The sequence below is a fragment of the Gorilla gorilla genome, chromosome 8, assembly GCF_029281585.2.
Source record: "Gorilla gorilla gorilla isolate KB3781 chromosome 8, NHGRI_mGorGor1-v2.1_pri, whole genome shotgun sequence".
NCBI classification, from domain to species: domain Eukaryota; kingdom Metazoa; phylum Chordata; class Mammalia; order Primates; family Hominidae; genus Gorilla; species Gorilla gorilla.
The window spans coordinates 145,776,637-145,801,297 of NC_073232.2; the positions used below are offsets into that span (position 1 = coordinate 145,776,637).

At 48.9% G+C, this 24,661-nt stretch overlaps 2 protein-coding genes across 8 annotated transcripts in view; one reads left to right on the forward strand and one right to left on the reverse strand.

Annotated features, from left to right (window-relative positions):
• MTG1 (mitochondrial ribosome associated GTPase 1) overlaps positions 1-24,661 on the forward strand; it is a 32,267-nt gene that overhangs the window by 4,151 nt on the left and 3,455 nt on the right. For 3 of the 7 annotated variants that reach the window (XM_055353989.2, XM_004050319.5, XM_055353994.2), the window contains exons 4-11: positions 158-238; positions 898-954; positions 1,257-1,347; positions 3,211-3,272; positions 3,831-3,927; positions 4,374-4,455; positions 19,479-19,591; positions 20,025-20,511. In XM_055353989.2, coding sequence (XP_055209964.2) covers positions 158-238; positions 898-954; positions 1,257-1,347; positions 3,211-3,272; positions 3,831-3,927; positions 4,374-4,455; positions 19,479-19,591; positions 20,025-20,164 — 723 coding nt within the window. In that variant the 3' untranslated portion in view covers positions 20,165-20,511. Of the gene's footprint in view, positions 1-157; positions 239-897; positions 955-1,256; positions 1,348-3,210; positions 3,273-3,830; positions 3,928-4,373; positions 4,456-4,585; positions 16,878-19,478; positions 19,592-20,024; positions 20,512-24,661 lie in introns of those variants that run through there. The other 4 variants (XM_055353990.2, XM_055353995.2, XM_055353992.2 and 1 more) reach the window with 3 other exon arrangements.
• On the reverse strand, positions 20,638-24,637 carry SPRN (shadow of prion protein). Its single transcript, XM_031006227.3, has 2 exons — positions 24,461-24,637; positions 20,638-23,700 (listed from the first exon to the last, which is right to left on the reverse strand). Exon 2 carries the CDS (start codon positions 23,682-23,684, stop codon positions 23,229-23,231), a length of 456 nt encoding a protein of 151 aa, XP_030862087.2. The 5' UTR covers positions 23,685-23,700; positions 24,461-24,637; the 3' UTR covers positions 20,638-23,228.

Genomic DNA, 24,661 nt, shown 5'->3' on the forward strand with positions numbered 1-24,661 from the left:
TAATCCCTGCTACTCGGGAGGCTGAGGCATGAGAATCGCTTGAACCAGGGAGGCGGAGGTTGCAGGGAGCCGAGATTGTGCTACTGCACTCCAGCCTGGGTGACAGAGTTGAGACTCCAGTAAAAAAAGTAAAATAGAAATGTTTTGTGTCTTTCAGAAAATTATGCAACACTTAGAAGGAGAAGGCCTAAAAAATGTCATTTTTACCAACTGTGTAAAGGATGAAAATGTCAAGCAGGTAGGCTTTTCGTCTGTGCTCTTTCTGACGCTTCTGCTTCAGTAGGTCCGAGGAGCATTATATTATAAACTGTTTTGTGCTTTAGTAAGAAGTAGGGCTTTGGAAAAGATCCTGGGTGTTGGTTTCCAGCTGCCACACGTGGATGCGATCTCCTGGGGCAAGTGCGTCTCCCTGTACTGAGGGCACAAGGTCAGGCTGTAGACGCATTCCAGGGTTGTAGGTGGTCAGAGTCTTTTGGAGACTCCGGTAGCTCATGTTTCCAGTTGTATGTGGTAGAATTTTCTGGCTTGATGTGTTTCTTCATTAAAAGGTAGTTACAGCTGTCACTGAAGCCCCGGGTCTGCCCTGCTTGTTTTTGATGGGAGGGGACGGGCATAGGTGGTCCCCGGCCCCAGAGCTCAGTCTGACATCTGTGACCTGGACAGAACTCCAGTTTCTCCACACCGGATACTTGGTGTGCTACCTCCAGATGAAGGGTGATGCCCAGTTTGCCTATGAAATGTTGGGTAGAATTCCAGATATGAGGTCTCTGTTTTCCTAACGGATATGTGAAAGTGGAGACACTGGAATCCCTAATCCTGTTCTGAGGTGGCAGAAGGAGCGGGTCAGCGCACAGACGTCCTACCTGGGGTGGCTCCATGAGTGGGTGTTTGTTGCAGATCATCCCGATGGTCACCGAACTGACTGGGAGAAGCCACCGCTACCACCGAAGAGAGGTTGGTTGGTGGGGCCCAGAGCTGGGAGTGGGAGGCGGGCGTGGGATGGGCCAGCCCCTCCTGCCTGGCCTCTCCAAGGAGAAGGCGCTGTGCCCCAGGCAGGGAGGCCCCTCCTTTGTCCTCTCATTCTCTTCAGTGGAAAGGGCCGAGCCCGTCCCCGCTGGGTGGGCAGAGCCTCGGCGTTAACCTCCCTTCTTCCCTGAGCTGACCTGGCCTGGGGTCCCCTTGCCTGGGTGGGGTTGCAGAGTCTCAGGCTCTAGCGGCCAGGGTGGGCCCTGTGACCCCTCTCTCTGCCTGCGCAGAACCTGGAGTACTGTATCATGGTCATTGGGGTCCCCAACGTGGGCAAGTCCTCCCTCATCAACTCCCTCCGGAGGCAGCACCTCAGGAAAGGTACTGGCGCGTGCGGCTGATCACCTCAGGAAAGGTACTGGCGCGTGCGGCTGATGTGCTGACGCCTCCATCTTTCTCGGAGGGGACGTGCCCGGGGAGCACTGCCAGTCTTCTGCTGACCCCGCAGCCCCACAGCACATCTTGTCTCGTTCAGTCCAGTTCACAGGAGGGCTGAACAGTGGGACCAGGTCGTTCTGTGAATTTCACACTTAATTTTTCTCTCTTTTAAAATCTTTAACATGAAGATGGCTTTTCTAAACTTTGATATTTGTTCATTTATTTAAATCCCTTTGGCCGGGCGCATGGCTCACGCCTGTAATCCTGGCACTTTGAGAGGCCTAGGTGGGCGGATCATGAGGTCGGGAGATTGAGACCATTCTTGCTAAAACGGTGAAACCCCGTCTCTACTAAAAATACAAAAAATTAGGTGGGCGTGGTGGCAGGCGCCTGTAGTCCCAGCTACTTAGGAGGCTGAGGCAGGAGAATGGCGTGAACCGGGGAGGCAGAGCTTGCAGTGAGCCGAGATCGCGCCACTGCACTCAGCCTGGGCGACAGAGCGAGACTCCGTCTCAAAAAAAAGAAAAAAAAAATCCCTTTGATCCAGAGAATTCAAAGCGTGTGAAGTAGACGGGGCTGGATTATCAGGCAGGGAGGCTGCAAGGCCATTCCTCCATGGCGTCCGCCTTGCCTTTGCTGGAGGGTTCCTGGACTCTGGAGTCGTAGGCGCTCCTCTCCTCCCTCCGTGCCTGTTCTCAGACTCTGATTCAAAGCAGGAGCCCCGAGCACCCTTCACTGCCCCGTGGGCTCTTTTCCTTAAGTGTTTTCAAGTTGAATTCAAGTCCTTGTTGGCTTCATTTTTCATATTAATAAGGTATTTATTAACAAACCCATTCATGATGTGCAAATCTGAAGGCTTTAAACTACGGTGAACTGTTATTTTACAGAGAGGGTGTTTTTGGTGCTAATTGGAGAGTTGTTAGTCATTTATTCTTTTAAGTTTATTTTTAAGTGTATTATTTTTTATAAGTGGTATTAAGTGCATTTGTAGGGTTATGCAGCCAGCACCACTATTTTCAAATATTTTGGTTACCTGAAAATGAAACTCTGTAAATACAAAGAGTCACTCCCCCCAGCCTCCTACACCCCTCGTTCCACTTTCTGTCTGTGAATTCGATGACTGTAACTGCCTCCTCCAAGTGGACTCACAGTACTTGGCCTTTTGTGACTGGCTGATGTCACCGATCGTGATGTCCTCAAGGTTCGTCTGTGTTGTCCTGAGTGTCAGAATTTTATTCCTTTTTAAGGCTCATCACCCCTTTGTGTGTACAGACCACATCCTGTCTTGTCCATTCATCTGGATGGACACTTGTGTTTTTTATTCTTGGGTTGTTTGTCCACAGTGGAGTGGCCTCTCCTTGGGACACACCCTGAGCTGGGTCCTAGAGCAGCCAGTCCCCTGTGGACAGTGCTGTGGGAGGCAGGCTGACCTTGGGGTGCAGGGGTGGGTCCAGGAGGGAGGTGGGGGACTGCGTGGAAGGAGCAGCTCAGGTCTGACCTCCGCAGTCTGACAGTGCCTTTCCAGTCCTGGGGAGTTAAGTTCTGGTGCATTTGTTGAAGAATCTCAGTCTCTGTGTGGCTTGGAAAGTGCCCTTGCTGTGAGCTGGTTTGGGACTGAAAGTGGAACAAATTATAGCCTTGGGAAGCTTATCTAGCTTTTAGTTGTTTCCATTTTGGCCAGATGTGTTTGTTACATAGTCTCCCTGCTTGGCTGGTCAGATGTGTTTGTTACATACGTCTCCCTGCTTGTTCTGCAGCTTCTGTGTTTAGTATACATTTGAGCCTCCTTTTCTCCTTTTCCTACAGGAAAAGCCACCAGGGTGGGTGGCGAGCCTGGGATCACCAGAGCTGTGATGTCCAAAATTCAGGTGGAGTCCTCAGGGGCCAGGCCCAGCACTCTGTCAAGAGCTCTGCAGGCGTCTGGCACCTGCCGACCTCTGCGTGGCTTCTGGCTGCTGACCACGCTTCCCTCCCCTCCACTCAGTGTCCCCGCTGAGCACCCCCGGGGCAGGCACTGCCCCTGCCCTTACTCCACAGTCCTCATAGTCTTTGCGCCAAACCTTTGGGGAAGGCACGCTGTTTTCCCCATTTCCAGATGAGGAGGCCACTGTCCAGGGCCATGCAGTGGTCAGGACAGACCTGAGTGTGGCGCCCCCCGCCCCACCCTCCACTCCCTTCCTTGTGTTCTCCTTGGGAGCAGAAGACAAGCTGTCGGGACCTGACGCTTTTATTTATTCTCCAAATTAAGTGGGAATTAGATCCTCTGGGGAACCCTAGAGCTTGGTGAGAGTGACGCTGCCATGGGGTTGGGTCCCCGAGGCCTTCCTCGGAGCATTGGGTGCCAGGGGCTGCCCAGGCTTCCTGAGTGGCCCACCTGGGTGGGAGGCTGCCACCGCGGCCTGATCATGCCCTCTGTGCCCACACAGGTCTCTGAGCGGCCCCTGATGTTCCTGTTGGACACTCCTGGTGTGCTGGCTCCTCGGATTGAAAGTGTGGAGACAGGCCTGAAGCTGGCCCTGTGTGGTGAGCCGGGGCTGGGGCTGGGGCTGGGGCTGGGACCAGGGCCCCTGCCACCCCACCTTTAGGGCTGGCTTTGGCACAGGGCCCCTAGACGGGAGTTGTTACTGCCTTTGACCTGGTTGCTGCCAGACCTTCCTCGAAGCTTAGTGTGAGAGCTGTAATAGTGCACAGCTGACAGGCACTGGTCACCATTCCACCCTGCCCCATGAGTGGCCTTCGCTTTCCCCATTTGACGGACCAGGGCAGAGAGTTTGGTCGCAGGTGCCAGGCAGGAGTGGGGGCCGGGACCACAGCCGAGTGCCGTCCTCTTGGTTAGTGTCTTTGTCAGTGGGTGGCCTCTTCCTCACGGCACGGTGTCTTTGGGCTAGGACTGGAAGGGATGTGTTTGAACTTGGCAGGAGCATAGATGTGGCTGTTTCCAGTGCTCACCTCGGCTGCTGCTTCCACAGGAACGGTGCTGGACCACCTGGTCGGGGAGGAGACCATGGCTGACTACCTGCTGTACACCCTCAACAAACACCAGCGCTTTGGGTGAGTACAGTGAATGCAGCGCAGCTGGGGCCCCTCCTCCTAGTCACCTCATTTAAAAAAAAAAACAAACAAAAAAACCCCCAGCATTATAAAGGTATTATAAACACGGTAACCTGCACATTGTTTAAAGTGTCCAGTTGGACAAGTTCGAGAGTATGGCTATACGTCTGTGAAAGCAACACACAATCAAGAAAACGAGTGTTCCTGTCACCCCCAGTCCCTGCTCCTCTTTCGTGAAATCAAGGAAATGAACGTTCCCGTCACCCCCCCGTCCCTGCTCCTCCTCCGTGAAATCAAGGAAACGAGCGTTCCCGTCACCCCCAGTGCCTGCTCCTCCTTTGTGAAATCAAGGAAACGAGCGTTCCCGTCACCCCCAGTCCCTGCTCCTCCTTCATGAAATCAAGGAAACGAGCGTTCCCGTCACCCCCAGTCCCTGCTCCTCCTTCATGAAATCAAGGAAACGAGTGTTCCCGTCACCCCCAGTCCCTGTGCTCCTTCGTGATCACACCTTCCTGCCCCTCCCCAAGCCCAGGCAGCCGTCTTCTGTCCGTGTAGGTTGCTTTGGGTTTTCTAGAATTCCACGTAGATGGAATCACACAGGATGTGCACTCTTGTTGATCTGTCACTCGGCACGATTGTTGTGTGATCCCCGTGTGTCGTAGCGTGTTGTCTGTCATCCTTTTTGTTGCCAGGCGGTTTCAGTGTCCAGGTGCGCTGCAGTCTATCCCTTCACCCGTTGATGGATATGTGGGTTGTTTGCAGGTTTTGGCTATTGCAGATAAAGCTGCTGTGAACATTCATGTACCAACAGGTCTTTGTGTAGACCCGGGCTTTCGTTTCCCTTGGGTTAATACCTAGGAGTAGAGTGGCCGGATCATAGGGGAGGCATATGTTTGAGTTTTTAAGACACCGCCACATTGTTTTCCAAGGTAGTTACACTGTTTTATATGCCGGCAAGCAGGGAATGAGTCCTTCAGTTTCTCTAAGATCAGTCTTTAACTTTGGCCTGACGGGTGGGCGTGTAGAGGTGTCGCATAGCATTTCAATTTGCATTTCCCTGATGACAGTGACGTTGAGCATCTTAGTGTGCTTATTTGTCATCCCTCTCTGGGGAAATGTCTGTTCAAATCCTCTTCCCTTTTTTTTTTTTTAACTGACTTGTTTCTTTCCTTATTGCTAAGTTTTAATCTTTTTTTTTTTTTTTTTTTTTTTTTTTGAGACAGGGTCTCAGTTACCCAGGCTGAAGTGCAGTGGTACAGTCTCAGCTCACTGCAGCCTGACCTCCTGGGCTCAAGTGATCCTCCCACTTCAGCCTCCCAAGTAGCTGAGACTACAGGCGTGTGCCACCACACATAGCTGATTTTTGTATTTTTTGTAGAGACAGGGTTTCCCCATGTTGCCCAGGCTGGTCTTGAACTCCTGGGCTCAAGGGATCTGCCCGCCTCAGCCTCCCAAAGCATTAGGATTATAGGCATGAGGCACCATGCCCAGCCTGTAATCTTTTTCTAATATATTCTGGATGCAAGTCCTTAATCAGAGATACGGTTTGTAAATACTTTCTTTAAGTCTGTGCCTTGTCTTTTCAGCCCTCTTAACAGTGTCTTCCGAGGAGCGGAATTGTTAATTTTCATGCAGTCCAGTTTATCAGCTAGATCTTTTCCAGAGTACTCTTGTTGTCATATCTAAGAAATCTTTGCTTAAACCAGGGTCACAAGGGTTTCCTCATTGAAGATAGATGGTTTTAGGTTTTACATTTAGGGCTATGATCCTTTTTGATTTTTTGGTATATGGTACAAGCTGCAGATTGAAGTTCTTTTTTTTTTGCACATGGAGAACCGGTTGTTCCGGAAACATCTGTTGCAAAGACTGTCTTTTCTCCGCTGAATTGTCTTTGCATCTTTGTCGCAAATCAGTTGTCCATATATACGTGGGTCTGTTTGTGGACTCTAACTGTGTCACTTTTCTGTGTGACCGACCGTCTTGGTAACTGCTTCTAATTTAGTATGAGACTTGAAATCAGGCAGTGCTGGTACCCCCCACTCTTCTTTGTCAAAATTGCTTTGTCTTTTCCTGGTTCTTTGCATTCTCATGCATTTTTCAGTCACTTTGTCAGTTTCTACAAAAATCCCTGTGTTTCTTGAGGCCGGGTGGCAGATTCCCCTGAATTTATAGGTCAGTCTGGGGAAGAATTGACAATATTGTAACACTGAGTCTCTGACCCGTAAATACAGTGTATCTCTTCATTTATTTTCTTTAGTTTTTCTTTGCAGTGTTTTGTAGTTTACAGTACTAGGTTTTTTATACCTTTTGTAAGATTTATATTGAACTCTTTTTTAAACTTTTAATGCTAAGATTTATCTTTTGATACAAAGTAGATGTTTTCAGGGTACCTATGATATTTTGATGCATTCATACAATGTGTAATGATCATATCAGGGTAATTGGGATATCCATCATCCCAAACATTTATCTTCATGCTGGAAACATTTGAATTGCTCTCTTCTGGTATTTGAAATATACTGTAGATTCCTGTTAACTGTAGTCACCCTACCGAACTATTCATTAATCAACCTCTGTTCATCCCCTCTTCCCCCTCACCTCTGGTAATCACCAGTCTGCTCTCTGTCTTAATGAAGTCCACATTTTTAGCTCCCACATTTGAGTTAGAACATGCATTATTTGTCTTTCTGTGCCTGTTTATTTCACTGAACAGAATGACCTCCAGTTCTGTTTGTATTACTGCAAATGACAAGATTTCATCCTTTGTTATGGCTAATATTTCGTTGTGTTTTATGTACCACATTTTCTGTATCCATCATCCTTTGATGGACGCTTAGGTAGATTGCATATCTTGGCTATTGTGAGTAGTGCTGCCGTGAGCATGGGAGTGCAGTATTTCTTCAGTATATTGATTTCCATTCTTTTGGGTCTATACCCAGTAGTGGGATTGCTGGATCCTATGGCAGTTCTATTTGTAGTGTTTTGAAGAACCTCCGTACTGTTTTCCATAGTAGCTGTACTAACTTACATTCCCACCAACAGTGTACGACGGCTCCCCTTTCTGCACATCCTCAACAGCATCTGCTATTCCCTGTGTTTTTTAATAAAAGCCATTTTAACTAGGGTGAGATGAAATCTCATTGTGGTTTTGATTTGCATTTCTCTGGTGATTAGTCATGTTGAGCATTTTTTCATACACTTGTTGGCCATTTGTATGTCTTCTTTTGGGAAATAATTATTCAGATCTTCTGTCCATTTTTAAATAGTTATGTGTTTTTTTTGCTGTTGAGTTGAATTGCTTATATAATCTGGTTATTAATTCCTTGTTGGGTAGTTTGCAGATATTTTCTCCTATTCTGTAGATTATCTTGTCAGTGCTTTGATAGTTTCGTTTCTTGCTTCGGGTCTTGCCGTGCCGTCCAGGCTGAGTGCAGTGGTGCGATCACAGCTCACTGCAGCCTCGAACTCTTGGGCTCAAGAGATCCTCCTGCCTCAGCCTCCCAAGTAGCTGGGATTATAGGCACGTACCACCATGCCTGGCTTGCTGATTGTTTCCTTTGCTGTGCAGAAGCTTTTCAGCTTGATGAAAATTTTTTACATTTGCCTATTATTATTATTATTTTTGCTTTTGTTGCCTGTGCTTTTGAGGTCTTATACAAAAAAAATCTGGCCCAGACCAATTTCCAGAAGCGTTTCCCTTATGTTTTCTTCTAGCAGTTTTGAAGTTTCAGGTCTTAGATTTAAGTCTTTTTTTTTTTTTTTTTTTTTGAGAAGGAGTCTCGCTCTGTCACCCAGGCTGGAGTGCAGTGGCACGATCTCGGCTCGCTGCAACCCCTGCTTCCTGGGTTCAAGCAGTTCTCTGCCTCAGCCTCCCAAGTTGCTGGGACTGCAGGTGCCCGCCACCATACCTGGCTAAGTTTTATAGTTTTAGTAGAGACGGGGTTTCACCATCTTGGCCAGGCTGGTCTTGAACTCCTGACCTCGTGATCCACCTGCCTTGGCCTGTAATAGCCACCGCACCCGGCCAGATTTAAGTCTTTAATCCCTTTTGATTTGGTTTTGTGTATTGTGAGAGATGGGGTGTAGTTTCATTCTGCCTGTGGTTATCCAGTTTAACCAGCACCCTTTATGGGAGAGACTGTCCTTTCCCCAGTGTATGTTCTTGGCACCTTTGTCGAAAATGAGCTGGCTCTAAATGTCTGGATGTATTTCTGGGTTCTCTGGTCTGTTCCACTGTTCTGTGTATGTGTTTTATGCCAGTAGCATGCTGTTTTTGGTTACTACGAATATTTTGAAGTCAGGTAGTGTGATGCCTCCAGCTTTGTTCTTTTTGCTTCAGGTTTGCTTTGGCTGTTTGGGGCCTTTAGTGGTGCCATACAAATTTTAGGATTGTTTTTCTATTTCTTTGCAGAGTGTCATTGCTATTTTGATAACGATTGCATTAAATCTGTAAATTGCTTTGGGTGGTGACATTTTAACAGTATTCTTCTGACTGATAAGCATGGAATATCTTTCCATTTTTTATGTGTCCTCTTCAATTTCTTTTATCAGTGTTTTATAGTTTTCCTTGTAGAGATCTTTCACTTCTTTGGTCAGATTTATTCCTAGGTATTTTATATTTTTGTAACTATTATAAATGGGATTTTCTTGATTTCTTTTTTTTTTTCGAGATGGGGTTTCGGTCTTGTTGCCCAGTCTGGAGTGCAATGGCGTGATCTTGGCTCACCGCAACCTCCGCTTCCTGGGTTCAAGCGATTCTGCTGCCTCAGCCTCCCGAGTAGCGGGGATTACAGGCATGTGCCACCACTCCCGGCTCATTTTTTGTAATTTTATTAGAGATGGGGTTCCTCCATGTTGGTCAGGCTGGTCTCAAACTCTTGACCTCAGGTAATCCTCCTGCCTTGACCTCCCAAAGTGCTGGGATTACAGGCGTGAGCCACCGTGCCTGGCCTGATTTCTTTTTCCAGTTACCTGCTGCTGATTTTTTTATGTTGGTTTTGAATTCTGCAACTTTACTGAAACCTTTTTATCAGTTCTAATAGTTTTTTGGTGGAGTCTTTCAGTTTTTCCCAATATAAGATTGTCATCTATGAATAAGGATAATTTTGACTTCTTCCTCTCCAATTTGGGTGACTTTTATTTCTTTCTCTTGCCTAATTGTTCTGGGTAGGACTTCCAGTATTCTGTTGAATAAAAGTGGTAGAAATGGGCATCTGTGTGTTGTTCCAGATCTTGGAGAAAAGCTGTTTCTCCTTGTTCAATATACTGTTGGCTGTGGGCTTGTCATGCGTGGCCTTTATTGTTTTGAGGTGTGTTCCTTCTATACTCAGTTTGCTGAGAGCTTTTATCATGAAGCGATGCTGAATTTTATTGAATGCTTTTTCAGCATTTGTTGAAATGATTGTTTTTTTTCCTTGGTTCTGTTTAATGTTATATGTTTATTGATATGCATATGTTAAACCATCCTTGCAACCTTGAGACACATCCCACTTGATCGTGGTGAATGATCTTTGTAACATGTTGTTGAATTTGGGTTGCTGGTCATTTATTTGTTGAGGATTTTTGCATCTGTGTTCATCAGGGATATTGGCCTGTCGTTTTCTTGTTCTGCCGTATCCTTGTCTGGTTTTTGTAGGAGGATAATGCCATATACAGTGACTTTGGAAGTGTACCCCCCTTCAGTTTTTTTGAATAGTTTGAGTACAGTTGATACTAGTTCTTCCTTAACTGTTGATAGTTCAGCAGTGAAGCCATCAGGACCTGAGATTTTCTTTGATGAAAGACATTTTATTACTGCTTTGATCTGGTTACTTATTGTCGATCTGTTCAGGTTTTTCCATTTCTTCATGGCTCAGTCTTGCAGGGTGTTTGTATCCAGGAATTCATCCCTTTCGTCTAGGTTTTCCAGTTCGTTGCTGTGTAGTTGTTCGTAGTAGTCCCTAATGATCCCTTGTATTTCTGTGGTATTGGTTGTAATGTCTCCTTTTTTGTTTACTGATTTTATTTATTTTGATCTTTTTAAAATTCTAGCTAAATGTTTGTGGATTTTATGTTTTTGAAATAATTTTTTGTTTCATTGATCTTTGGTATTTTTTTTTTTCAACTCAATTTCATTTGTTTCTGCTCTGGTCTCCTGATCTCTGTTATTTCTTTTCTTCTACTAATTTTGGGTTTGGTTTGCTCTCACTTTTCTGGTACCTTGAGGTTCATGGTTAGGTTATTTGAAGTCTTCTGCTTTTTTTAGCGTAGGTGTTTGTTGCTATAAACTTCCGTCTTAGCAACACTTTTGCTGAATCCCATAGACTTTGATATATTGTGTTTCCATTTCCGTTTGTTTGAAGAAATTTAAAAATTTTCTTATTAATTTCTTTATTAACCCATTGATCATTCAGGAGCGTGTTGTTTAATTTCCATGTGTTTGTGTAGTTTTTGAGGTTCCTCTTGTTACTGCTTTCTTGTTTTACTTCGAGTCAGAAAAGATAATAAGATTTTGATTTGTTGAAACTTGTTCTGTGGCCTAACATATGGTATATTCTGTAGAATGTTCCATGTGCCGATGAGAAGAATGTGTGTTCTGCAGGAGTTGGGTGAAATGTTCCGTAAATGTCAGTTAGACCTGTTTGATCTAGCATGTAGTTTCGCTCCAGTGTTTCTGTTGATTTCTGGCTGGAAACACCCTACGGAGAGGGGGTGTTGAAGCCCCCTACTATTATTGTATTGCAGTCTGCCTCTCACTTTCAATCTATCAGTGTTTGCTTTATATATCTGGGTGCTCTGGTGTTGGGTGCATAGATATTTATAATTGTTATATCTGCTTGCTGAATTGACCCCTTTATCAATCGTATAGTGACTTTCTCTGTGTCTTTTTACAGTCTGACCTGTAGTCTGTTTTGTGTAAGTATAGCTCCTCCTGCTCTTTTTACAGTCTTTGACTTTTAGTCTGTTCTGTCATCTGTAAGTATAGCTATTCCTGCTCTTTTTTTTTTTTTGGTTTCGGTTTACATGGAATATGTTTTTCCACCCTTTGACTTTCAGTCTGTGTATGTCTTTATAGGTAAAGTCGGTTTCTTATAGGTAGCGTATAGTTTGATCTTGTTTTTTATCCATTTAGCCACTCTGTGTTTTTTGCTTGTTTTTGAGACAGGGTCTCACTCTGTTGCCCAGGCTGGTGTGCAGTGGTGTGATCATAGCTCACTGTAGCCTTGAACTCCTGGGCTCAAGCAGTCTTCCCACCGCAGCCTCCTGATAGTTAGGACTACAGGCGTGTGCCACCACACCTGGCTGTTTTGTTTGTTTATTTATTTATTTTTTGTAGAGGCAAGGTCTGGCTATGTTGCCGAGGCTGGTCTTGAACTCTTGGCCTCAGATGATCTTTCCACATTGGCCTCCCGAAGCGCTGGGATTACAAATGTGAGCCACTGTGCCTGGCCTACTCTATGTCTTTTAGTTGGAGAATATAGTACATTTGCTTTCAATATTATTATGGATAAAGACTTAATATTGCCATTTTGTTGCTTGTTTTCTGATTGTAACTCCTCTGTTCCTTTTTTACTGTCTTCCTTCGCATGTGGTTAAGAGATTTTCTCTGTTGGTATGTTTTAATTTGTTGCTTTGTATTTTTAGTCTATATATTATATGTAGTGACCATCAGGCTTACAAAAAGCATTTTATACTTATAACAAGTTATTTAGTTATTTTAGCTGGGCGTGGTGCTCTGTGACTGGACCCTAGGTACTCAGGAGGCTGAGATAGGAGGATTGCTGGAGCCCAGGAGTTTGAGGCTGCAGTGAGCTATGATCGTGCCATCACACTTCAGCCTGGGTGACAGAGTGAGACCCCTCTCTTAAAAAACAATCATTTTAAACACATGACACCTTATCTGTGATCACAGAGGAAAGAATAGAAACAAAGGAGAAACTAAAGAATTCTGTACTTTAACTCCATCTTTCCCCCAAATTTTCACGTTTTGTTATTTCAATTTATTTCTTTTTATATTGGCTCTCTCTTTCCAGGTTGCTGTAGTTATTATTTTTGATACATTTTTCTTTTAGTCTTCACACTAGAGATGTGAATGAATGCACACCACATTCACAGTATTATTCTGAGCCTGTGTGTTTACTTTTCCCAGTGGGTTTTATACTTCACATGTTTTCTTTTTGTACATTAGTGTCTTTTTCTTTCAGATTGAAGAACTTTTTTTTAGCATTTCTTGTAAGTTGGGTCTGATGAATTCCCTCAGCTTTACTCTTTCATGTTTGAAGGTGTGTCCTCAGTTGACAGTTGCATTTTTTTTTCCTTCAGCACTTTGAATATATCATCCCACTGCCTCCTGGCCTATATGGATTTCCTGGAGAAGTCTGTTGCCAGTTACATTGGAGCTCTTTTATAAATATATTTGCTGCTTTTTTCTTACTACTTGTACTACTTACTGCTTGTAGGATTCTTTCTTTGTCCTTGACTTTTGAGAGTTTGATTATTATATTCTGTAGGGTAGTTTTATTTGGGTTAAATCTGTTTGGTGATCTCTGACCTCCCTGTACCTGGACATTTATGTCTTTCTGAAGGTTTGAAAATTTTTCTGTAATTATTTCTTTGAATAAACTTTCTGCGCCTTCCTCTTGCTCGGTTCCTTCTTGAACCCCAGTAATTCCTAGGTTTGCTCTTCTGAGGCAGTTTTCTGTATCTTGCATGTGTTCTTCATTCCTTTTCATTCTTCTTTTTTCTCTTCCCTCTTCTATATGTTTTCAAATAACCAGTCTTCAGGCTCACTGATTTTTTCCTCTGCTTGGTCCATTCTGCTGTTGAGAGCCTCTAATATATTTTTCAGCAAATGTATTTTTTACTTCCAGGATTTCTGTTTGATTTTTTTTTTAAATTTCAATCTCTGTTAAATTTGTCTGACAAATTGTGAGTTGTTTTTCTGTGTTTTATTGGAGTTTGCTGAGTTTTTTTTAACTGTTATCTTGAATTCTTGATTTGAGCGCTTACACGTTGCCATCTCATTAGGGTTGGCCACTGGCTCTTTGCTTTGTCTGTTTGAGAAGGTCGCGGTTTTCCGTTAGCTGTTGTTTCTTGTGCACATATGTCTGTGGTTTTGCATTGAAGAATTTGTTATCCAGGCTTTCCTGTCTGGCTTTTTTTTTCTTGGATGTTTGCTTAGAGGTTTTTTGCAGCTTACTTTCTGCCTGGAGTTTTTTTCACTTCTCTGGTCTCATCCTCAGATTTGAGTTCTGGAATATTGCTGGTGATGTTCTTGGCGCTGGATGTTTGGTTTTGGTTTTCTTTGAGAGGGTGAGGGAAGCCAGATTGCTTCTACTTCTCTATTTGGTGATGTCATTCCCTCTATTAACTCTTTACTATTTTTGATGCTGTTGTAAATGGTATTGTTTTTATGTTCACTTTTGATTTCTCATTGCTAGTATACAGAAGTAGAATTTATTTTTGTATATTGATCTTGTATCTTGTAACCCTGCTAAACTCATTTATTCATTCTATTAGCTCTTTGTAGATTCCAGTTAGATTTTTTACCTAGACAATTATGTCATTTGCAAATAAAGATCATCCATATTTTGTTTTCTTGCTTTATTGCACTGGCTACAGTCTTCAATACAATTGACAGGTTTTTTTAGTACTTGAGATGTGATGAGAACAGACATCTTTTTTTGTTCCTGATCTAAGGTAGGAAGCTTTTAGTCTCTTACCATTGAGTGCAGTATTAGGTATGGGTGTTTCTTAGATGCCCTTTATCAGGTTGAAGAGAACAGTCTGGCTAGAGGCTTATTAATTTTATTGATTTTTCTCAAAGAATCAGCTTCTGGTTTCATTGACTTTCTGTTGTCTTTGTTTTTTATGTCATTGATTTTCCATTCGATGTTTATTTTTTTATTTCTACTTTGGTAACTTTCTATTTGTACTACCGATTATTGTGAGAGGGGCATTGAAATTTCCCACTGTAACTGAATTTCTGTTTCTTGCTGTTCAGTCAGTTTTGGCTTCGTGTATTTCGAAGCTCTGCTGTTAGGTATAGAAACGCTCAGGAGATTGTTATGTCCTCTTGATGATTTGATGCCTTTATCATTATGAAATGATCTTTTTTTATCCTTCAGAATATTCTCTGCTCTGAAATCTGTCTTGTCTGATATTAATATAGCCACCACTTTTGTTTTTTTGAGACAGAGTCTCACTCTGTCTCTCAGGCTGGAGTGCAGAGGTACAATCTTGGCTCACTGCAACCTCCGCCTCCTGGGTTCAAGTGATTTTCATGCCTCGGTCTCCTGAGTAGCTGGGATTACAGGCGCCTGCCACCATGCCCAGCTAATTGTTTTTGTATTTTTAGTAGAGATGGGGTTTCACCATGTTGGCCAGGCTGGTCTTGAACTCCTAATCTCAGGTGATCCACCCATCTCGGCCTCCCAAAGTGCTGGGATTACAGGTGTGAGCCACTGTGCCTGGCTAATTTTTTTTGTGTGTTTTTAGTAGAGATGGGAGTTTCGCCATGTTGGCCAGGCTGGTCTTGAACTCCTGACCTCAAGTGATCCACCCACCTCCCAAAGTGCTGGGATTTCAGGTGTGAGCCACCGTGCCCGGCCCATTTGTCTCAATTTCTGTTTTCTTTTTTCCTCTCTCGCCTCTTTAGGATTGAATATTTTTAAATGATTCTACTGTATCTTCTTTGTTAGCTTATTGTCTACAACTTTTGGGAGAGGTTGCTTTAGGGTGTATAGTATGTCTTTAAGTGATGACCTTACAATAATGCATTTATGTTTTTCTTATCCTGATCCTTGTGCCATCATCATCATGATACATTTTACCTTTACATATTTTATAACCTCCAGATAAACTTTTTTTCCTTCATAGTTATCTTTTAAAGAAATATAAAATACCAGAAAAAAAGTTGTATATATTTTCCCATCAGTTTACCATCCACACCTTCTCATTTCTTTGTGTAGGTCCAGGTTTCTTTCTGGTGTGATTTTACTTCTGTCTGAAGGATTTCCTTTAACATGTATTGTAAGGCAGGTTTGCTAGTGATGAATTCTTTCAGCTTTTGGTTGTCTGAAGATGTCTTTATTTCACCTTTGTTTTGAAAGGTATTTTCTCTACGTGTAGAATTCCAGATTGACGGGGTTTTTTAGTGCTTGAGAGGGGTTGGTCTCCCTTTCTCACTTGCGTGGTGTCTGATGAGCCGTCTGCGGTCGTGTTTGTTTGTTCCTCTGCTGCTTCCAGGATTTTCTCTCTCTCAGTGCTTTTGAGCAACTTGATTATGATGGACCTTGGTATGGTTTTCTATGTGTTCCTTGTGCTTGTAGTTCATTGAGATTTTTGGATCTGGGTCTTTGTAGTTTTCATGAAATTTGCATCATTTTGAAACTTCATATCTGCAGGTGTTTTTTCTGTCCCTCTACTCCTCAGGACCTCAGGCACGCGGGTATCAGGCATGCAGTTATCAGGCACATGGGCCTAAGGCACACAGGTATCACGTGGGTATCAGGCACGCAGTTATCAGGCACGCGGGTGTCGGGCAGGCGGGTGTCGGGCAGGCGGGTGTCGGGCAGGTGGCTGTCGGGCACGCGGGTGTCAGGCTCCTTGGCTTTGCCCCACCGCAGCTCAGTAAAGCTTTGTGCCTGTTTTGCGGTTTCTGTTGCTGTGTCTTCGGGTTCACTCATCTTTTCTTCTGCAATGTCTAATCTGCTGTTCATCCCACTCAGTAGTTTTCATAGTTTTCACTTCCGCAAGTTGAGTTTGGATCGTTTTAAAAAATATCTTTCGTGTTTCAGCTTAGATTTAATGTCTTGTCTGCTAATTCTAACATTGGGTCAGTTTGAGTTGACTGATTTTTCTTCTCATTAGGGGGTCTGTTTTTTTGCTTTGTAGGCCTGGCAATTTTTGGATGATATATATATATATTTTTTTCTTTTTCTTTTATTTTATTATTACACTTTTAAGTTTTAGGGTACATGTGCACAATGTGTAGGTTAGTTACATATGTATACATGTGCCATGTTGGTGTGCTGCACGCATTAACTCGTCATTTAGCATTAGGTATATCTCCTAAAGCTATCCCTCCCCCCTCCCCCCACCCCACCACAGTCCCCTTCCTGTGTCCATGTGTGATGGACACAGAGTGTGATGTTCCCCTTCCTGTGTCCATGTGTTCTCATTGTTCAATTCCCACCTATGAGTGAGAACATGCGGTGTTTGGTTTTCTGTTCTTGCGATAGTTTACTGAGAATGATGATTTCCAATTTCATCCATGTCCCTACAAAGGACATGAACTCATCATTTTTTATGGCTGCATAGTATTCCATGGTGTATATGTGCCACACTTTCTTAATCCAGTCTATCATTGATCAACATTTGGGTTGGTTCCAAGTCTTTGCTATTGTGAATAGTGCCGCAATAAACATACGTGTGCATATGTCTTTATAGCAGCATGATTTATAGTCCTTTGGGTATATACCCAGTAATGGGATGGCTGGGTCAAATGGTATTTCCAGTTCTAGATCCCTGAGGAATCGCCATACTGACTTCCACAATGGTTGAACTAGTTTACAGTCCCACCAACAGTGTAAAAGTGTTCCTATTTCTCCACATCCTCTCCAGCATCTGTTGCTTCCTGACTTTTTAATGATTGCCATTCTAACTGTTGTGAGATGGTATCTCATTGTGGTTTTGATTTGCATTTCTCTGATGGCCAGCAGCACATCAAAAAGCTTATCCACCATGATCAAGTGGGCTTCATCCCTGGGATGCAAGGCTGGTTCAGTATATGCAAATCAATAAATGTAATCCAGCATATAAACAGCACCAAAGACAAAAACCACATGATTATCTCAATAGATGCAGATAAGGCCTTTGACAAAATTCAACAACCTTCATGCTAAAAACTCTCAATAAATTAGGTATTGATGGGACGTATCTCAAAATAATAAAAGCTATCTATGACAAACCCACAGCGAATATCATACTGAATGGGCAAAAACTGGAAGCATTCCCTTTGAAAACTGGCACAAGACAGGGATGCCCTCTCTCACCACTCCTATTCAACATAGTGTTGGAAGTTCTGGCCAGGGCAGTTAGGCAGGAGAAGGAAATAAAGGGTATTCAGTTAGGAAAAGAGGAAGTCAAATTGTCCCTATTTGCAGATGACATGATTGTATGTCTAGAAAACCCCATTGTCTCAGCCCAAAATCTCCTTAAGCTGATAAGCAACTTCAGCAAAGTCTCAGGATACAAAATCAATGTACAAAAATCACCAGCATTCTTATACACCAATAACAGACAGAGAGCCAAATCATGAGTGAACTCCCATTCACAATTGCTTCAAAGAGAATAAAATACCTAGGAATCCAACTTACAAGGGACGTGAAGGACCTCTTCAAGGAGAACTACAAACCACTGCTCAAGGAAATAAAAGAGGATACAAACAAATGGAAGAACATTCCATGCTCATGGGTAGGAAGAATCAATATCGTGAAAATGGCCATACTGCCCAAGGTAATTTACAGATTCAATGCCATCCCCATCAAGCTACCAATGACTTTCTTTTTTTTCTTTTTTTGAGATGGCATCTCACTCTGTCGCCCAGCCAGGCTACAGTGCAGTGGCACAATCTCAGCCCACTGCAGCCTCCGCCTCCCGGGTTCAAGCGATTCTCCCGCCTTAGCCTCCCAAGTAGCTGGGATTACAAGCATGTGCCACCACACCTGGCTAATTTTTGTATTTTTAGTAGAGACAGGGTTTCACCATATTGGTGAACAGGCTGGTGTCGAACTCCTGACCTCAAGTGATCCATCCACCTTGGCCTCCCAAAGTTCTGGGATTACAGGCGTGAGCCACCATGCCTGGCTGGATGCCATGTATTTTGAGTTTCAGCTTGTTAGGTGATGGATATCTACATTCCTGTAAAAATTCTTGAGCTTTGTTGTGGGACAGTTAGATTATTGGAAACAGTCCGGTCCTTTCAGGAGTTCTTCCCATTGGCAGGTCTCGGGGGTGGTCCGGGGCACCTCCTCCAGGCTTGCTCCTCTCTCCTGGGACAGCGTTTTTGGAGCACCAGGGGGCCCTTGAGGCTGCTGATTCAGAGCTCATGCTTGGTGCCTCCGAGAAGTTAGATTTAGAACCTGTGTTACTCAGGGTTCTGATGATCCCATGGGCTCTGAGCTCATGTCTTGCTTTGCTGGGCCTTGGGGTGAGTCCTCTGTTACCGGCTCATGCTGTGACCAGGTCCGAGGGCACCAGCCTCCTCAAGGTTGAGCCTGTCCTCGTGGGAGCCACGAGACAGGTTCCCCTCACCCCTGGCTGTCAGGAAGGTTGGGAGAGTGTTGGGTCTGGGTTAGTCGGGCTCCCAAGGCTTAGGGCGGTGTTTGTCCCTGTGAGTGGCTGCTCTGTGCTGGCCTTTCCCTCCAGGCCTGTCTGCCCAGATCCTGCACTGTGAGGAGTCAGAGTGCCCGTGACAATCACTGGGTGATGCTTAGCAGCGGTGGGTGCCTCGTCAGCCCATGCTGGTCCCTGTGCTAGGAAAACACCGCTCAAACACCCAGCTGGGTGGAGAGGATGCAGGTGTACTGGCTGCCTGCAAGTTACTGAGTGCCATCCTTAGCAGCAAACAGAGTATGTTTGCAGATGGTCCGCTGTGCTCCTCTTTTAGTTTCCAGGACCTGGGCCTGCACAGAGGCCTGCCTGTCCCGCCCCGGATAGAGTGGATGAAGCCTGTGTGTGTGAACAGCTGTTACTCCTCCCGCTGCAGCAAGGGTTCCGGTGGTGGGAGCCGCCCCCCATGCTGCTGGCCGTGGCCACACAGGACAAAGCTCAGGGATGATTCTTAGATAGTGGCTCTCCCCCGGGGCCCAGCACCAGTCACCTGCAGTCTCATCTTGGTCATCCACAGCGCCGCAGTCACTGTCACCCACAGGAGGTGCCTGGCCATGGCCTTTGTGGAATTCAGGAGGAAGGGCCCGGCCTGGCTGTCCGCGCGGTGTCAGTGCTGGGCCCCCTGGCGCTGACCTGCAGCCTATGTGCAGGTACGTGCAGCACTACGGCCTGGGCAGTGCCTGTGACAACATAGAGCGCGTGCTGAAGAGTGTGGCTGTGAAGCTGGGGAAGACGCAGAAGGTGAAGGTGCTCACGGGCACGGGTGAGTGAGGTTGCTGACGTGGGCACCGGAGCCTCACCCCATCACCCCGGGGGACCCCGGCCATCCGTGGAGGAGGCAGGGAGGAGAGGAACGTGTCAAGGAGCATGCGGCGGGTCTTCTGGGAATGGGTTTCAGGGCAGGGGAGCTACAGAAAGTTCTGGAGAGGAAGGGCTTGTAGTCCAGGCTTCCGAGGGTGAGACCAGCCCTGCCACGTGTTGGGCAGTGCTAGGTGGACACCTGCAGGCCTCACATGCCTGGCCGTGGAGGCTCCGGGCAGCGCAGCTCAAGCTGTTTTCTTTCTGAGTGTGATCCCTTTCCCTGGGCTTCCCTGATGCCATCATGGAGCCTCTTAGGGCTGGTCCCTCAGGTGGGTAAGGGCTGGGCCCGTCCTGCTGTGAAGGCTCCTTCCTCACTGAACCCTCCCATCCCCCAGGTAACGTGAACGTTATTCAGCCTAACTATCCTGCGGCAGCCCGTGACTTCCTCCAGACTTTCCGCCGTGGGCTGCTGGGTTCCGTGATGCTGGACCTCGACGTCCTGCGGGGCCACCCCCCGGCTGAGACTGTGCCCTGAACTTGTCCGGGTGGGGAGGGCTGGAGGCATGTGGCCTCCCAGACCTCCTGACCTGGGTGGTTGAGGCTCAAGACAGCTCACCCGGTCCAGAAGCTCCATGCTGGTCACTAGGGTGCTGTGCTCTCTGGCGCCCCACGGCCTGGCCAGCTCCAGGGGCCCCAGTTGCAGGGGCCAAGCAGGTGGGAGTGGACACCAGGCTTCCCAGTGGACGTCCCTGAGCAGCTCCGCATGCTTGGTTCTCCCGGAGCTTCCTGCTCAGGCCTCTTGAGAAATGGATGCTGTCTCAGAAGGAGTTAAAGCTATAACCTGTAACCTTTAAAATCTCCAATTAAAGGGCCTATTTCTTATTGGCCTGTGAGGTGCACCGTAGTGCCTTGGGCCTGTGTGTTAAAGCTGCTCTCACCGGTGGAACCTAAGAAATGAGCAGGTTGGCAGCTAGGGTTTGTGTTGGAGGCTTTCAGTCCAGTGCCCTGCAGCCCTACAACAAGTGAGAGGCTTGCTGCCATCAGAGAGGTTTATTTCACACTTACAGGCACACACAGACACAGACAAGAGACTCCCAGCAGCAGAGCCCAAGCACTGGCTTCGCCCCTCAGTGCCCTGGGGCATGTTCAGGGCAGGGTTGAGGGGGACGCCCTGCACATGGCTTTGCTGTGCAATGACTGGAAGGCCGCCCGGCATGGGCAGTAGAGACCCCTGGCCTCTGAGCACCTTCTAGCTCACGGGTAGTGGGATTCTGCATTAGTGGGGCTGAGAGATGTGGGGGCCCCTCCAGCCCCATTATAGTGCACCCGAAGGGGTCCACAGCCTGTGTCCTAGAAGAGGGAAGAGGAAGGAAGGTGGGTGGGGCTGGGAGTATGGACTAAGGTGCTGCGGGACCTGGGGCCAGGGACATCCTGTGCAGAAGCTCCGGCCGCCTCTTTCCGGTGGTGGCCTGACCGTCCCACAGCAGCCTCCACCAGGGCCCTGGTGCTCAGTGGCCCCTCTTTGCTGGCTGGCTGCCTCTGCTGCCCCATACCCCACACACTCATCAGCCTGAAGTTAGCCCCTGAGTGCCACCTGCATCGTGCCATAACCCTGACCGCCTGGGGCAGGAAGTATTCAGGTTGGCTGTGTCAGATGCTAATGTGCTGAATCAACAGTCATTGCAGATCACGAAGTGTCCATCATATCTGGAACATTCCATCAGCTTGCAGTGCTGTGGTGTGTGAGGGTCTGGTGCAGCTCAGCCCATTTTCCAGGTGGGCATCTGCAAAGTTGAGGGGGCTCCGGTGGGTCTCCCTGCTTTGAGGAGACTCAGACCACCCCCTGCCTCCTGGGGGAAGTGTCAGAAGGGCTTCTCTGCCTATGAGGATCTGGGGCAGGGCTTGGCCTTGGCCTGCTGGTCTTGGAGGCGTTGAGCTTGGTCTGGAAGGGGTGGAGGAGCATCTGGGCTCACTGGGCCAGGGGCATTGCTGGCAGTGTGGACGGGAGGCTGCAGGGCGCTGCCTCCTGTGGCTTAGTGCCCCAGAGCTAGAGAGCAGTGCTTGGTTGAGTCCTGCCAACAGCTTCCAGATCCTCACCCAGGCCAGAACCCAGGCCAGCTGGGGAAGGCAGAGGCTGGCAGGGCCCGTGGTGGGTGCTGGTCTTGACTTTGGTGTCCACTGAGTCCAGAGGCTCAGGCCCAGGAGGGATGCAGTCCGGCTGAGGGCGAGGCTGTCACCAGGACATGGAGAGGGTGAGATCCCAAGGCCACGGGGGAGGGGGCGGGCAGGGAGAACTCCTCCTACCCTGGATGAGTGGGTGACTGGAGAGCTAGAGAACGTGGCAGACCCAAGACCTCTCAGTGCTGAGCCCATGGAGGATGCCTCAGGCTGGCGGGACTGGGAAGCAGAGGGCTGGTCTTACACAGGTGTGTCCAGTGCTGGAGGCAAGTCCTTGTCGTGACTGCCGTGCGCCACTCCTTGTCTCTCCTGTCCTTGGATGTTGGGGGCTCAGCCTCTTGCATGGGTGTCCTGCTGGGCGCTGGGCCCCGCCACTGGCCCCCTGCTTGCTTTGGGGTCTGAGTTAGCTCCTGGCTCCACTGAGCAGGCCGTCAGCTGCCAGCCCACCACGCGGATACCCAGGCCCTGTTCTGAGGCCTGGAACAGCTGCTTCCGAAGAAGGGGCTGCCTTCAGGGAAATGCGCGCACCGTGCAGCCTGTGCTGTGCCCAGGGAGGCCTCTTCAGCGGGATTGGCAGTTGCCGTGCCCTGAGAACAGGCAGAACTGTGTGATCCCTGAATGTGAACCTGAAGTTCAGAGGATTTGGAAAGCTCTGGAATGTGTTGGTTTTTTCCCCCCAAAATGGGTCCTAAGGAGGGTAAAGTGACTTGTTTCAAGTTGTTGGAGCAAAGAGGGTCTCTCACGGATCTCGGCCTGAGGGTGTGGGGGACAAGGCCTGGACAGCCCCTCAGGGCAGGGTGTGTTTTCCCACCAGCCGCAGAGAGCCAGGATGGACGTTCCTCGGACGGACTGTTTTCCTGCTTGGGAATGTTCCTGGGCTGTGAGATCCACTCTTCTGGGCAGGTGGTTAGCACCTAACGTTTTTCCCTCACTTCCCCCCAAATTCTTAAGTCCTTTGGTCCATTTCACTGCTTCTTTTGGGGAGGGTCAGATTCCTCAGGGGCTCAGTGGCAGAACCAGCCTGAGGTCGCCTCCCTGCCCGTGAGTCATCACGGCCCCTGGGCAGGCGAGGGGAACTGGGGTGGCTTGGGTTCCTGGCCTTGGCACCTCCCTTTGGGCGGCTCTGGAGCGTGGCTGGGCGGTTGGTACAGGAGCCACAGGCAGCTGCCTTTCTGGCGGAGGGGACCCTAACATCCTGGAGCGGGTGGGGCAGGGCCCATGGTCTCCTCTAGGTGGGAGGTGGGAGGCTGAGGCGGCGTGGGCAGGACGGTGGATGGCGGGTCCACAGGGACAGCCAGCAGCTCCTGCACCCAGTGGGGCTCCAAGACCGTGGGCAAGGGAGGAAGGGGGAGCCCAGGCCGGAGGATCCTGGGGGATGGCGCGGGCCGGGGGCCAGATGTGGTCCCCGAGCCCAGCCAGGCCTAGGGTCGCAGCAGCCCCAGGGCTCCGAGGGCGCCGCCCAGCACGAGACAGAGACGCGGGCCGCGCGTGGGTCCAGCGCCCGAAGTCCACGCCCGGTAGCTGTAGATGCCGGGGCCGGTCCCGTTGCCTCCGGGCACCCCGTCCTCCTCGTCCTCCAGGCCGCGTTCCCCGGGTCCCGCGGCCCTTCTCCAGCCCGAGCCTGCCGCCAGGCCAGCGGCTGCTCCCGCCGCCGCCCCGGCCGCCGCCCCGGCGGCAGCCACGCGCAGGGAGGAGCCCGGGGCACCGTAGCGCTGCGCCGGCCTCACGCGCACCCTCGAGGCCCCGCGCGCGCCCCCGCGGACCCCTCCCCGGGCACTGCCCCGCGCACCTCCGCGGCCGCCCTTGGCTGCGCCGCTGTCGCAGAGGAAGGCGGCCGCTAGTAGCAGAGCCCAGCACGTTGCGGGTGCCCAGTTCATCTTTGTGGGGCCAAACCTGCGGGAAGAGAGGGAAAGAGCCCTCAGTTTCCATGGAGATCGGGTGCCCAGGGGCGGAGGACTCAGGGCTGGAGAGCAGAGGGACCCTCGTCTTTTGTGGGATCAGTGTGCCCCCAGCATCTTGGAGGCCCACTGAGGCCTGGGGGGCGCGGTTTAAGCTCTAGCATCAGGGACTTAGGCCTGGGGGAGGTGCTGGGAAATGGCGGGTGGGGCAGGAGGGTTCTGCACCTGAAGGTTGTGCACCTGGATTGGGGGCCTAGAAGTGGGGCAGGAGCGCCGCGTTGGGAGCGTCCAGGCCTCTGGGGGCATCCAGGCCCGGGCGGGGGGTGCAGGCCTGGGGGAGGGAGCTCTGCACGCGTTGCTGGGATGTGGGGGGCGGGGGGGATGGCATGGGGGGAGGGGCGTTGTGTTTGGAGGACGCGGTAGCGGGGACCAGGAGGGGGCTCAGATCAGGGCCTGGAGCCCACCTTTAGGGCCAAAGCCTGGGTGCGGGCCTTGCGGATGCTGCCGAGGACAAGCGGCTGCTGACACCGTGCGGACCCCGCCCCAGCAGGCCCGTACCCCATGGACAGTCCCTCCCGCGCGCGCCTCGCGCTCCATGCCGTCCCCGGCCGCCTAGTTCAGCAGCTGGCGGGGGACCGGCCGGGGTCGAGTCGCGGGGCGGCGTCCGGACGCGGCTGTGCGGGCGACGGCTGCATCCCCTCCCCGCGCCGCCCCTCGCTCCGGGCCCCGTACCCGCCCCAGCCTCCCGGCCTTACCCGCCACGGGCCTCGGTTGGAACCACACGCTGGAGTATCCGCCCAAGGGGCCGCAGCCGGCGGGAAGGAGCGGGTGGGCGGCGGCGCGGACCCTCAGCCGGAGCGCGGAGCCGCGGCGCCTGGGTTTTGCGCGAGGCCTCCGCCCTGGGATTGGGGCGGGCAGTCGCGGAGGCGCATCCCCGGTGAGCCGGTGGGAGGGGA

Excerpts from the sequence above, each read along its gene's own strand:
- SPRN (XM_031006227.3), bottom strand. The coding sequence starts at position 23,684 with ATGAACTGGGCACCCGCAACGTGCTGGGCTCTGCTACTAGCGGCCGCC.